This window comes from Aotus nancymaae, unplaced genomic scaffold (genome assembly GCF_030222135.1).
Source record: "Aotus nancymaae isolate 86718 unplaced genomic scaffold, 86718_ANA_hifiasm-v0.15.2.pri h1tg000002l, whole genome shotgun sequence".
NCBI classification, from domain to species: domain Eukaryota; kingdom Metazoa; phylum Chordata; class Mammalia; order Primates; family Aotidae; genus Aotus; species Aotus nancymaae.
In genome coordinates, this window is record NW_026988413.1 from 15,279,166 (window position 1) to 15,292,253 (window position 13,088).

At 45.1% G+C, this 13,088-nt stretch overlaps 1 long non-coding RNA gene and 2 gene segments (V, D, J or C); 1 reads left to right on the forward strand and 2 right to left on the reverse strand.

Annotated features, from left to right (window-relative positions):
• Positions 1-2,622: 2,622 nt before the first annotated feature.
• LOC135273597 (uncharacterized) lies at positions 2,623-4,818 on the forward strand. Its single transcript, XR_010341349.1, has 2 exons — positions 2,623-3,568; positions 4,713-4,818. It is a non-coding gene; the product is annotated as an uncharacterized LOC135273597 (long non-coding RNA).
• Positions 3,792-6,641, reverse strand: LOC105709652 (T cell receptor beta variable 4-2-like). The segment is given in 3 exon segments: positions 3,792-4,215; positions 4,326-4,542; positions 6,607-6,641. Coding segments are annotated over 2 exon segments (543 nt in total).
• A 530-nt stretch (positions 6,642-7,171) lies between these two features.
• On the reverse strand, positions 7,172-8,461 carry LOC135273533 (T cell receptor beta variable 3-1-like). The segment is given in 2 exon segments: positions 7,172-8,064; positions 8,178-8,461. Coding segments are annotated over 2 exon segments (504 nt in total).
• Positions 8,462-13,088: the final 4,627 nt, after the last annotated feature.

The window sequence follows — 13,088 nt, forward strand, 5'->3', positions numbered from 1 at the left end:
GCTAGAAATCACACCAAGTCCGCCTGTCTCCCTCACCACAGGCAGACTCAAGAATTTGGAACCAATAGACATCTTAGAGCACTCTGTGCTAGGTGCCTGCTAATCAGCTTAACCAGAAATAAAGAAAATCATCCTCGCTGTTCCCATGCTGCTGGGGAATTTGTTTCTTTCCCATCTATCCTCTCTCTTTTAAAAATCCTCTTTTTGAAGGATGAGTTCATGTTCTTTGTAGAGTCATGGATGAATCTGGAAACCATCGTTCTCAGCAAACTGACACAAGAAAAGAAAACCAAATACCATATGTTCTCGCTCATAGGTGGGTGTTGAACAATGAGAACACATAAGCACAGGGAGGGGAGCATCACACACTGGGGTCTGTTGGGGGTGGTTAGGGGAGGGACAGCAGGGGCAGGGGGTGGGAGGTTGGGGAGGGATAACATGGGGAGAAATCCCAGATATAGGTGGATGGAGGCAGCAAACCACCTTGCCATGTATGTACCTATGCAACAATCCTGCATGATCTGCATATGTACCCCAGAACCTAAAGTGCAATTTTTAAAAAATCCTTTTTTTACCTGTATTCTTTGACAATATTCTGATGTCCACTTTCCCATATATGAGTAAAGATATGTACAGATAATGACTAAATTTCTAATATTTTCTTCATGGTTCTACACTTGGCATACCAGGAAGGAGAGGCCTGCTTGGGTTAATGTGGAATTAAAAACATAAACAGGAGACTTTGGAAAACAGAATCTGAGAAGGATTCTGTTACAGAACTGCTATCCTTCACTTCCTACCGTCTCACTCTGTCGCCCAGGCTGGAGTGCAGTGGCGCAATCTCGGCTCACTGCAACCTCTGCCTCGGGTTCCAGCGATTCTCCTGCCTCAGCCTCTCGAGTAGCTGGGACTACAGGCACGCACCACCACGCCCAGCTACTTTTTTTGTATTTTTAGTAGAGACAATGTTTTACTGTGTTAGCGAGGATGGTCTCAATCTCCTGACCTCATGATCTGCCTGCCTCGGCCTTCCAAAGTGCTGGGATTACAGGCGTGAGCCACCACACCCAGCCCACTTGCTACTTCTGACTTAGTTTATTTCTAACCTGAATTTATTTAAATATCTACATTTGTCATATCAATTATCAAGTCTTAAGAACAGTTAAATACATAGAACAAATGTAGAACAAATACATAGAACAAATGCCATCTAAACTATTTCTGGACTTTCTAAGTCCAAAGGTAAACAACATCATGGGACATCAATAAGAAGAGGTTCCGATCCAGCTGCATCTGACATTGGTGGTCCCTAGCCAACAGGCCCATGAGCTATAATCAGTGACCAGCACCTCTTCCAAGATGCCCTCCAGAGAAGGAAAATGCACTGAGGGAGCACCCATGGATATAAAACAGGTGAAATTCTCTGAAGCCCAGATGGCAATGCTCTACAACTGAATACTTTTTATGAATTTCGTGCATACATAATTCACCAAAACCTTTTCTAATAGAAACTGGTGTGTCTGATGCAGTTTCTGATTGTGGATAATAGAAAGCTTCTACATAAAATCATGTAAATATGAGCCATCAGTATCATTCACATTAAGGACTAGTATATTATTCTACTGTAAAGTGAATACCTAGAAATTTTTGAGTTCAATTAGATAAAATTTCTAGATTGCTGGCTAGTCCTTAACTAGAAAAAGAAACAAAACAGAATATAGAGATTTCTTCAGAGATGCCTCATATCCCATGATAAATGACTATTATATTTCAGATAAGAACAGGCTGAGATAATATTATAAAAATGTGTGAAAAATGAGAGCATGAATTGGACTTCTCCTAAAGTTGCAAACTAGCATCATCTCCTGGCTCCTTCTCCAGATGAACCTGATGAGGCAAGAAAGAAATATGAATATCAGAAACTCACCAATAACGATTATAATCTTTTGGGAAGATGGAAGCTATTTCAGACAGGAGTAAGAAGAATACGAGTGGTGAGCCCAAGACTGCAGTGAGAAAACAAGATGGTGGAAGTGGTTTAAAGCCTACCGTGTCCGACTCCCTCCTTACATGGAGACAATCTTATCTACACTTTCACTTTAGAAATCAATATTAGAGCAACCGATACCACTGGGACACCAAGAATACTAAAAGAAAGATAATTTCTATCATCTGAGTGTCTGTGTCCCCAAAATTCACATGTTGAAATTTTAAGCCCTGATGTGATGATGTTAGGATGTAAAGCCTTTGGGAGGGAATTAGGTCATGAAGGCCTAAGGGGTTAGTGCCCTTACAGAGACGTCAGAGAGCTAGCTGCCCCTCCCACCATGTGAGGCCAGAGTGAGAAGGAGTCATCTATGAACCAGAAAATGTGCCCTCTGAGCCATGCTCTCTCTAGGTTCCATGTATCCTGTGGAGTAAACAGAAGCCTGAAACAAAATGTTGGAACTTGCCTTAGGTAAATAGGATAAGAATTTCCCAAGCACTCTCAGGACTCACCTGCTCCAAAGAGACAAAAGATCATCCTGCATAAAAGCCTACTGTCCCCTCATGGCAGAATTATGCAGGGCTGAGGCCACTCCCAGCTGAAGCTCTGGTCATTAGCAGTGCAAATGGGGAGATCTTGTGAGGTCATAGTCTCGGCTGCAGCCACAGTCTCAGGATCCCCCACTGGAGGAGTGGGGGCCTTAGTGCCACAGTGGACACGGATGCCCCCAGATCTGGCCTCTGTGTTTCCTGGGGGTGCACGGGTGCCCCCAGGCCCGGCCTCTGTGTTTTCTGGGGGGTGAAGGCCTGAAGACCCTGTGTGAAATAGTGTAGCTGAGGAGCCCCCAAGGAACACAGATTTCAGGAAACCCAGGCAAGCTTAAGACATAAGGAGAACAGTCAGGACCCACTCTCCTCTCTAAAGGCCAGTGTAAAGCTACAATCCAGAGACACTGGACTCAGCCTGATGATTTAACACACTGGATAAAGATACCTAAGGGGGAAAAATCATCCGTCAAGTGTCAGTGTGGAGAGGAAATCCAGCGAGGAGTTGAGACCTGAAACCAAGGATGCTTCAGGTCAAGGGAGGGAGAGTGGATGAGTCAGGAAGTTTCCAGACCATGGTTCATGGGTTCTGAACAGATGGGAGTGGACAGAGGCACATTTGCTGCCTGCGGGGCTCAGAGAAGGTGCTTGTGCGTATTTGGAGCTTTGATCAGGGCGGTAATTTACACTCTAGTTTTGAGTTTAAATAAGAAAAACAGAGAATAGACAAGGTGGAATACAGAATAATAGAACTGCTATAACAGGTATTTCTCAAACCCATTCCCCAAACGATGAGTTGTCTACTGTCCTCTCCAGCTGGCTCCTGCCCTGGGACCCTTGCCTGGAAGTCGCCTCTATGATTCCCCAAAACCCAGTGCTGCTTGGCCTTGGGTGTCAGCAATCTGTGACAGAAGGGACCCCTTGGTTCCTGAGAAAGAGAAGCCTGGAAACCACCAGATATAAAGTGTCAGAAGAACTTGGCTCCTCACAGGACACTGTGTGGCCCAGTGCAGGGTATGACTCTGCAGTGATGCAGGTGATTGTTTAGAGGGTTCCTATAAAATCTTAAATTAAACAATCCCTTTATAGCATGCTTGCTTGATTTCACAATTTTAAAAGGAATTTTAAAAAGACTAGATCTGAATGTGTTTTTCAGTTTTCAGATCAGCTGAAAGGGCAGAGTCACCACTCTAAAGAAAACCCACACTCTAAATATGTGTATAGCATGTGAAGTTGCCACATAGATGAATTAGCAGGTGCCATGGTGTTCTGAAGCTTCTGTCGGGGCTTTTGCAGGAAGTGTTCACTCGAGCCCTCTGTGGCCCCATGGCTTCCGGATAAGACCCTAAGGTTTGTGCACAGGGAGACAGTGACTCTGCAAGGCTGTGTCTTGGCTGCTGGCGCAGAGATACAGGGCTGAGTCTTCTGGCTGCAGGGCGTGTAGGTGAAGGTGTAAGTGAGAGCTGTCGGGGCATTCAGGTGAGAAGCGACTGGGCACACTATTGTTTTCAGTCTGTTCTTGAAGTCTGTAGATGAACATGAGCTCCGGCGGCCTCTTAGCTTTCTGCTTGTACCAGTACATAGCATTGTGCCCCAGATGTTGTTCACATTCCAAAGACTTCTCATTTGTCATTCCCGTGACCAGGTGTTTTGGTGTCTGGGTAACTCCGGTGTCCATGGGGACTGTGGGGGGAAAGGAACAACATTCAGGCAGAGCCCAGGAGGAGGGTTGTTGCTGCAGCCACAAGGAAAAAGCTTGGAGTTCAAGGACAGGCAATTTGAACCCGACTCACCTGCTCCCAGGAGGCAGAGAAGCGCACAGCAGAGCAGCCTGCAGCCCATGCCAGCCTGGGGTCTGAAATGGGGCCTCTGACTGAGATCCTCTGGGCGAGGGGCTGGGCTCTGGTCTCGGCCCTGGTTGGTGGTTTTTCCTGTGATGTCACTGCTCCTGACAGTTTCCCCAGACCCAGGGGCTGTTTCCTCCTGATCGCTTTGCATCCTTTCTAAGTTCTGACAGAAGGTAGATATGAATTGGCTGGGTTGGGATGAATGGCCTGGGCAGAAAGGGCAGAGGCAGCTTTTTATTTCCCAAGGATATTCCTCTGACAGGGGCTCCTTTGCTCTCAGCTGCTTCCTCATTATGTAGCTTCTCCCTCTATCTCTGTCCCCCTGTCTTTCAGGACCCCTCTCAGCAAGAGACCACTCCCATTCAAGGAATCTCCTTCTCCCCTGTGGGATCACATGAGACAGCACCTTTCAAAACGCCCCTTCCCTCAACATCTAAGGGTGGTGGAGCCCTTTTTGCCTGGCTCTGCGGAGGGAGGATGACTGCATGACCAAGGATGCAGTGTGGACCAGCGCCCATCATTCAAGGGCATGACTGTGATGCCAACCAGCAACAGGCACGGGCAGGGAGCTGAGGGAGCAGGAAAGGGATGAGTCACCCTCTTTCCCTGAAGTGGAGGGCATGGGGCTTGGTTGGGCTTAGAGTTAACATACACAGATGCTGAATAAAAATCAACACAAGGTGTGTGGAGCAAGGGGAAGGGAATCAGCTTGAAGCTGACATAATAAATCAACACAAAAAATAAGTACAAATAAACAAAAACATGAGATGATTCATACTCCCTAAGTGATTTTAACCATCTATTTATTATTATAGTACATATTTGTTACCATTTTTAATGGCAATTGTGATTGTAGGGTAAGAGTTGTAGTTATGAATCAGTTACATAGAAATCTATGTTGGGGGTAGGAAGGAGTTACCATGATTAAATTACGGGTTGATAATTTAGAGATTTTTTTAACCTGGAGATGTGCTGGGCCAGGAGGAAAGTGTTAGCATTTTCCTAATGTGTAAATGGTTTCAGATTATTTTTAATGTGGCCCTTAAAACAAAGACTGTTAAGACATGTAGATCTGAATTTAAGAAAAGTGGTTGAATTGTCTCCTCCTGAACAGGTTACATATATGACATACCTTCAACCCTCTACAGTTGGAGATATTTCATTCTTAGAAAAGAACCTAAAATCAACCCTGATTTAAAGGCTAAGGTTGTTACTATTAAAACTATTATAATAGGTGTCTGCTTCAGCAAGGGAACAGTTCTTAGCCCTTCTACCAAAAAAAAAAAAAAAAAAAAAATTGAATTAAAAGAATGTGATTGCATTGTCTGGCTCCAATAAGTAAACCAAATTTCAAAGATTTTTTTTTTAAATGGAATTCAATCTACCTTGAATAACAATGACAATGAGAGGCTTGATTGCCCTGAGGTCAATAGCTAACATAAACATTTCCCAAAGCATAGGGTGAGTGACAGGTGAGTTTAAGTCATCGGAATTCGGGATAGATCTGAAGAAGGAAACTGACCTCAGGACAGCGTGAATTGCAAGAAGGAAGAGTGAAGAGTGGAATAGTAAACATGTCTATACTAAACAGCAGTAGTACATGTGATTGAAGATAGGACATAACAGGCTCCAAGACAGCTGGGATTTAGGACACTGAGTACTAAAAAGGAACCCAAAAAATATATGTAAGAAAAATCCCCCCCCTTATTTTTCCTGGGCCAGATCATAAATTGTGGATGCAGAGGAAGGGAGACCAGAAGGCTGAGCAGAGACCAAGTTCTGGAAGGCTGAAGATGCGGGCAGAGATTTCAGATGACACACAGGGCATTCAGACCCAGTTACAGTGGAGTGATGTGGTGAATACGCAATGATTCCCACTAAGACCCTGGAAAGGCCATGCACTAGCAATGAGGACCACATGCTGGGGCTCCCTAAGAGGGAGGGCAAAGCTAAAGTAGACCCTAGCAAGTCCTACATTCAACCCTCCCAGAATAAAGCCCAACACTCTTTCCAAGAGATAACATAATCCAGAGCCTCAAGCCTGTGTCATTCACAACGCTTCACACGAACCCTTTCTAATCTTTCATGTAGGATATTTAGAAGTCTCCTAATCATTCATGCCACCCAGAAATCTATCTCCTTTCTGATCCACACTACTACCAGTGTTACTGTAGCAAAATATCAATTTCATCACATTGTTTCACTTGGAGTGGGACCAGCGGCTCACCACTGCCTAGAGATTTGTGTCCAAAGTCCTTTCCGTGTCTCCCAATATCCCCAGTCATCCGGCTGCCACCTCCTCTTGAGGAGAGTTCAAGATGACATTCATCAGGACTGGGAGAGATTCTTGCTGGTCGCGCTTCCTGAAGAGAAGGAGCCTACAGTGCACGAGGCCGCCTCCACTGGCTTCTCTCCGACATTCTCTTTCCAGTTTATTTATTGCCATAGAATTTCATGCCTCTGCAAATATTTTTCTGTTAAAAAAGAAATTTCACTTGGTCCTACTCCAAGTGAAACGGCATGATGAAACTGGTATTTTGCTGCAGTAACACCGGTGGTAATATGGATCAAAAAGCAGGTGGATTTCTGGGTGGCATGAACTGATAATCCAAATTGTCTCTTGATCTTAGAAATACTTTCCTTCCCTTCTTCTTTATGCTTATGCTCATCAACCATTTTTAACAACAGTGTGTTTATCATCATAATATTATGGAAAATACATACCCCTATGTACAGCAGACAAAGACAAGAAACGGCTTTTTCCATCAGTTAAGTTTTGGGGGAGTGGGGGGGGACAGCGAGGGGTGGGGAGTTGGGGAGAGATAGCATGGGGAGAAATGCCACATATAGGTGAAGGGGAGGAAGGCAGCAAATCACACTGCCACGTATGCACCTATGCAACAACCTTGCGTGTTTTTCACATGTACCCCAAAACCTAAAATGCAATTAAAAAAAAAAGTGGTAACTATGTGAGGTAATACATATGTTAATCAGCTTGATTAGCCATTTCACAATGTACATATATTTCCAAACATGATGTATACAATAAATATAATTTTGTCAATTTTAAAATAAATTTGATTAAAAAAAAAGATCTTCAGTGCACGGGACAGGCTCCTGTTTTGTTAGTTGAATCCTGATACTTTGCTGACTTTGTTATGAACACCTGCTTTAGCTGATAAATAAAATTCTGAGAGAGTTCTGTGTACATAAAATGGAGAATTGCCACGTCAGGTGCACTGGCAGACTGCACTACAGACTGAAACTCCATCAGAGCCCACCAGGGAATGGAGACTGGAGCCTTGGGTGCAGGTGCACACACCGCCCCACAGCTTCCTGGCTGAGCCGGGAGGTTTGTGCACAGGGATGCAGTGACTCTGCAGGGCTGTGTCTTGGCTGCTGGCACAGAAATACACAGCAGAGTCACCAAGCTCCAGGGACTCGATGTGAAGATTTAAACGAGCTTTGTCTGGAGACTCAGGTGAGAAGCGATTTGGAACTGTTTCATTTAAAATGAGCGCCTTATTATTGTAGCTGAACATTATCTTCAGAAGTTTTTTAGAGTCCTGCTTATACCAATACATAGCATTATGGCCCAGATTTTGTTCACATTTAAGGGACTCCTCCTTTCCTATCTGCGTGACCAGGTATTTTGGAGTCTGGGAAACGGCTGAGTCCGAGGGACCTGCAAAGGAAAGAAGCAGAATTCAGACAAATCCCAGGAGGGAGGCTGCCGTCATCACGGTGAAAAGATTTAGGGACTCCAACAGGATCATGTCAGCTGGGCCCAGGACTCACCTGCTCTCAGGAGGCAGAGGGCCACAGAGCAGAGGAGCCTGCAGTCCATGGCAGAGTCAGGCAGAGCAGGCAAGGCGCAGGGCAGGATTCTGGTCTGCAGTGGTGAGAAGAGTAGGCTGTGGTTTGCACTGCCACTGAAAGGACTGCGCCAGTGAGGTCACAGCCTGATCCTTCCCCATTCTCAGGATCTCCTCTAGCATGCTCCTCCTTTCCATGCCCTGCACTTGCTCCTCATAGGAGTGTTTGGAATTCCTGGGAATAGTTGAGAGGGTGGACTTGTGGCCTCCAGGATGTGTCTCTGACAGTCATTCCTGCCCCAGCAGTTCCCTCCCTCCCTGCTCCCCACCCAGAATCTGACCACCTCCTCCCTTCCTCTCCCTTTCGGGCCCTTCTCTCAGAGTCAGGCTGGTTTTCTTCTCCAGATCTTTTCCTTCCTTTTCAAATAATGCAGGACATTTTTTTTTTCTCTTGAATCTTTGCTCATTTGAATATCTGACTAATGCCCGGTGACTACTCCTATTTCAGAAGAGATTGGTTTGGTTTGCTGGTTCACCTCGCACCTGAGTACCAGCTGCAGCCACTTAAAATGCATGACTGTGATTTTAGGAGCAAACTCTGTCATTGTGACATCAAGAAGAATAAGCTGCAGCCTTGCTCCCTGTGATGTTCTCATCTGTCCAAGGAGTAGAGCTAACAGGAAACAGGATGGGGCTAGAGAGTAAGAAGTCACCACGTGCTGGGAATCAGTGGTGATGAAGGCAAACAACATGGCAATCAGACTAAACCTAAGTGGGTGACTGTACGTCCTTTGAGTTGTCTACAGGTTACACTCCTTTTGGTACAAAACTTACAACCCAATGCCTAGTCTGGAATTTCTCAACCTGGGCGTTATTAATGTGTCAGATCAGATGACTGTTTGTTGTGGGAGGCTGTCCTGTGCACCTAGGACGCTTAGCAGCTTACCTGGCCCCTACCCTCCTGATGCCAGTAGCTGTACCTCACGTGATAACCAAAAGTTTCTCCAGACATCGCTGAGTCACCCCCAGTTGAGAACAACTACCCTATGTATTCTGCTGATAGTCCTCCCGTTCTCTGCCATCGTCCATCCACCCAGGCTTAGTAGAGGGCTAGGGACTCGGCTCCTCTTGCTGTGGTCAGTGAGGCCCAGCACTCAGCCCTCAGTGCCCTAAGTCAGTGGGTAATTCCCTAAAGTTTGGGTCTTAGAGGGAAAGGCATGTGTGTTGGTACATTTACAAACAAAACCTTCCACCGTTTCAAGAAACAAAAACTCCAGGTCAGCAACTACCAAGAGGAACACCAGGAACCACCACTGCCAGGAAGGCAACACACACACACACACACACACACACACACGCACACACAGACACACACACACAGACACACAAAGACACACACACAGACACACACACAGACAGACACACACACACAGACACACACACAGAGACACACACACAGAGACACACACACACACAGTGTCTTCAGTAATGCTGTCATCTTCTGATGAAACCTTTCCAAAGATAGTCTCAGGTGGTTCATTTGTGATGTATTGAACACAGTGCTGGCACTAGGGATGCAGCAATAAACACAAGAAAACTAATTACTGTCGTTCTTGGAACTGCAAGCGTGCTTTGTTTGTAGTCATTGAATGTCTATTACTGCAAAGCTTGAGTAAACAATGTCCTCACATTCATGATACTTACATTCCAACAAGGCAAAAAGCAATTCACACATTACCTGTGCACTAAGGGTATAAAATACATGTTACATGGGGTCAGCCGTTCAGTCAATATTTATGTTTATATACTTTATACAGCATCTCCTTTTCTCATCTATAATAGAATGGGCTGAAATAAATTATTTTCAACACTCCGTTCAGTCCTAAATTCCAGGAGCGTAACAGGTAAACCCCAGGATACAGTGTTATTCATCCAGTGTCCCCGGTAGCTACCCTATTGCACCACACAGCTGACATATGAAGGTTTTCAAAGGAAGAAAGCAAGGGACAATGGAGAGGGGGAAGAAACTGTAATGACAAGAGGCCACATGTAGTGATGATGATAACCATATAAACAAGTGTCCATTCTTAAAGAGCAGATTTTAAATAAACGCTCAGGCTGGAGTGCAGTGGTGCTATCTTGCTATCTTGGCTCACTATAACCTCCGCCTCCAGGGTTCAAGCAATTCTCCTGCCTCAGCCTCCCAAGTAGCTGGGATTACAGGCGTGCACCACTACCCCCCTGCCAAGTTTTTATGTTTTTAGTAGAGATGGAGTTTCACCATGTTGCCCAGGCTGGTCTCGAACTCCTGAGCTCCGCCTCCCAAAGTGCTAGGGTCACAGTGTGAGCTGCTGCACCCGGCCTTCAGCCACTTATTAAATATGAGACCCAGGACAGCTGATTTCCCTCAGAGACACAAACAGGTAAAAGAATACTTATCCTGTACAATTTATGTGAATATTAAGGCAGGTGACATGTAGAAGCAGTGCAGAGTGCCTAGGAAGGGGCTGTCAGCTCGCCAGGGCCTGAACCCTTCTAGCTGGCAGCATGTCCTTCATGGTCACTTCCTGAGTGGGAGCAAGAATGTCTCTGGCGTTTTCCATGGGAACTAGTCTTTCCCAGTTACTCCCTGCAGGCCACCACTGCCCCTTGCACCCTTTGCAGGCCCCAGGCTGAGCTGCTCCATGCACCTGTCCCGCACAGCCCTGAAACTAAAGGTTTGGTGGGTGGAGCGCAGTCCCACTTGCCCACATCACACCTTACTGGACTCTGCCTGCCCTGTCCCTGCCCTAACACTGATTCCCAGCCCCTGTGGCCCAAGCTCCTTCACCTCCACCGCCCAAGTAGACACAGAGAAAATGGAGGCAAACGGAGGCCTCAGGCAGCTCTACTCTTCTCTGTCAGTGGGGACTTTGCTTTTAACTCAGGATCCACCGTGAATCAAACCACTCCCCTGAAGCCAGAAGGCAGCCAAGCATACCTTTCAACCCTCCTCTCCTGGTCACCCTCCCACCCCTCTCCAGGGTTCCTTGCAGCGTTGTGGAGCCACAGCGCCTCCAAGTGGCCAACGTTCCACAGTCTCGTGGATTCACATTTGACCTGATGAGCTCGATTGTCCAAATTGGGAACAAAGTTGGCTCACTGGCACCCCTACAACCCCCATCTTCTCACACACACCCTCGATGCTTTCCCCAAAAGGCCAATTTACGGTTGATCTTCAAATTCACCCTGGGCCACATGAGGCAAAAGGACACATGAACCAATCTTTTGAAGATAAAATAAACAATTATTGCACTTAGAGAGCAGCCAGAATTAAACAGACCCTTAATTATGCAGCGTAAGGATGCCAAGCCCACCTAGCCCAGAAACTCTGCATTGTTCCATGGCTCGTTTTGCTTAAGAGGACCCAATCTTTTCATATTTTGTATTTAAATTTATATCACTAAATGTTACAAGGTGTGTTTTATAAGAGGATTTTTTGATTTTACAAATTTATTTCTGAATTCGTAAAATTTTAAAATGAACAACCCTATCAGCTATAACTTAGGCAGATTCAATTGGCGGTGACATTTGCTATCATTCTCTGGGATTAGGAAAGTGCCTACAAACTCTACCAGTGATCCAGTGATGCTTAGTAAATGCCACCCACAGAAACTGTTTCCACCTCCACAAGAAAATACACTCACACTCACAAGTACACATTCACACAATATGTTTTAATTGGCAAGGCTGATAAGGTTCAATTACTGAGCACAGCTACTTTTTCTTTCAGTGTTTTAGGTTGATTTCTGAGAAGCAGCCTTGTTGATATGTCCAGCCTCACCAAATCTCTAAAGATGTGGTCGTGGAAAGTGTGATTATGATGAGAAATATTTTTCGACATGATTGCCAGACTGGATAAAAGTTACTAAAACATAATGATTTTCTTTTTTTCAGAAGAACATTTGCAAATTCTGGCTTTAAACACAGGGTACTTTAGAGAACAAGTAATCAATTATGACTGTCAAGAGAGACTTGCTTAGAATATTGCAGAATTTGTGTAGAAAACTGAGCCTGTCCCTAGAGACTCTCCAATATATTTCATGTAGGAGAAGTCTCTTGTAAAGAGAAGATAACAACTCACAATAGTCCAGGAGTCTGTATAAATGGACTTGAATTTATTCATTTTATAAACATCAGGCAGTTTCCATTATATTCTTGGTTTGGCGTGTGAAAATAAAGAGAGCTATATGGTAGAGTGCCAGAGAATGCCAGGGTGAGCAGCGAAGAGGAAGACAGGTGGGAGTCCGTCCTTGACTGAAGGGCAGTGTCTAGCCATGTTGTGGGAAAATAAAGGGCCTTCTTGGCTGTGCAAACAGTGAGTGCAAACGTGGAGGATGTGAGAGGCTGCTGAGTTTTACAAAGTCTTCTAAAACCACTTGGTCACAGACGGTTGTCAGATCTGGATGGCGAGTGTTAGCAAGCATTCCTAGGAAAGTAGAATTCATCTTGGGAAAAGTGCAGAGCATGTTCTCCTTCGGAACCAAGGCCAATTGGACCTTCTCTGTGTTTGGGGAAGTACCTGACTTCCCTGAGGAGTTAACATCAGGGCCAGAAGTCCAGAATGAAGACATCAGGACCAACTTCAGGGTTCTTACACCAGACAAGTGACTGCTCTTATTCCCAACTGGGATTGGCCTCAACATGATACCAGTTGGTACAAGTCCTTCCTTTTTATTTTCTAGGTATCAAAAACATTTAGAGTGGGGAGAACAGCATTCATGGTTCACAGAATCCCACTTTTCATCACTTTCTGTTCTATTTTTATCTTCAGTCATCTTTGATTAGCTTCTCTTTTCTTGACTTTTCCCAAATCTCAATTTCTTCTCCCTCAATTCAAAAATTAAACTCTGTT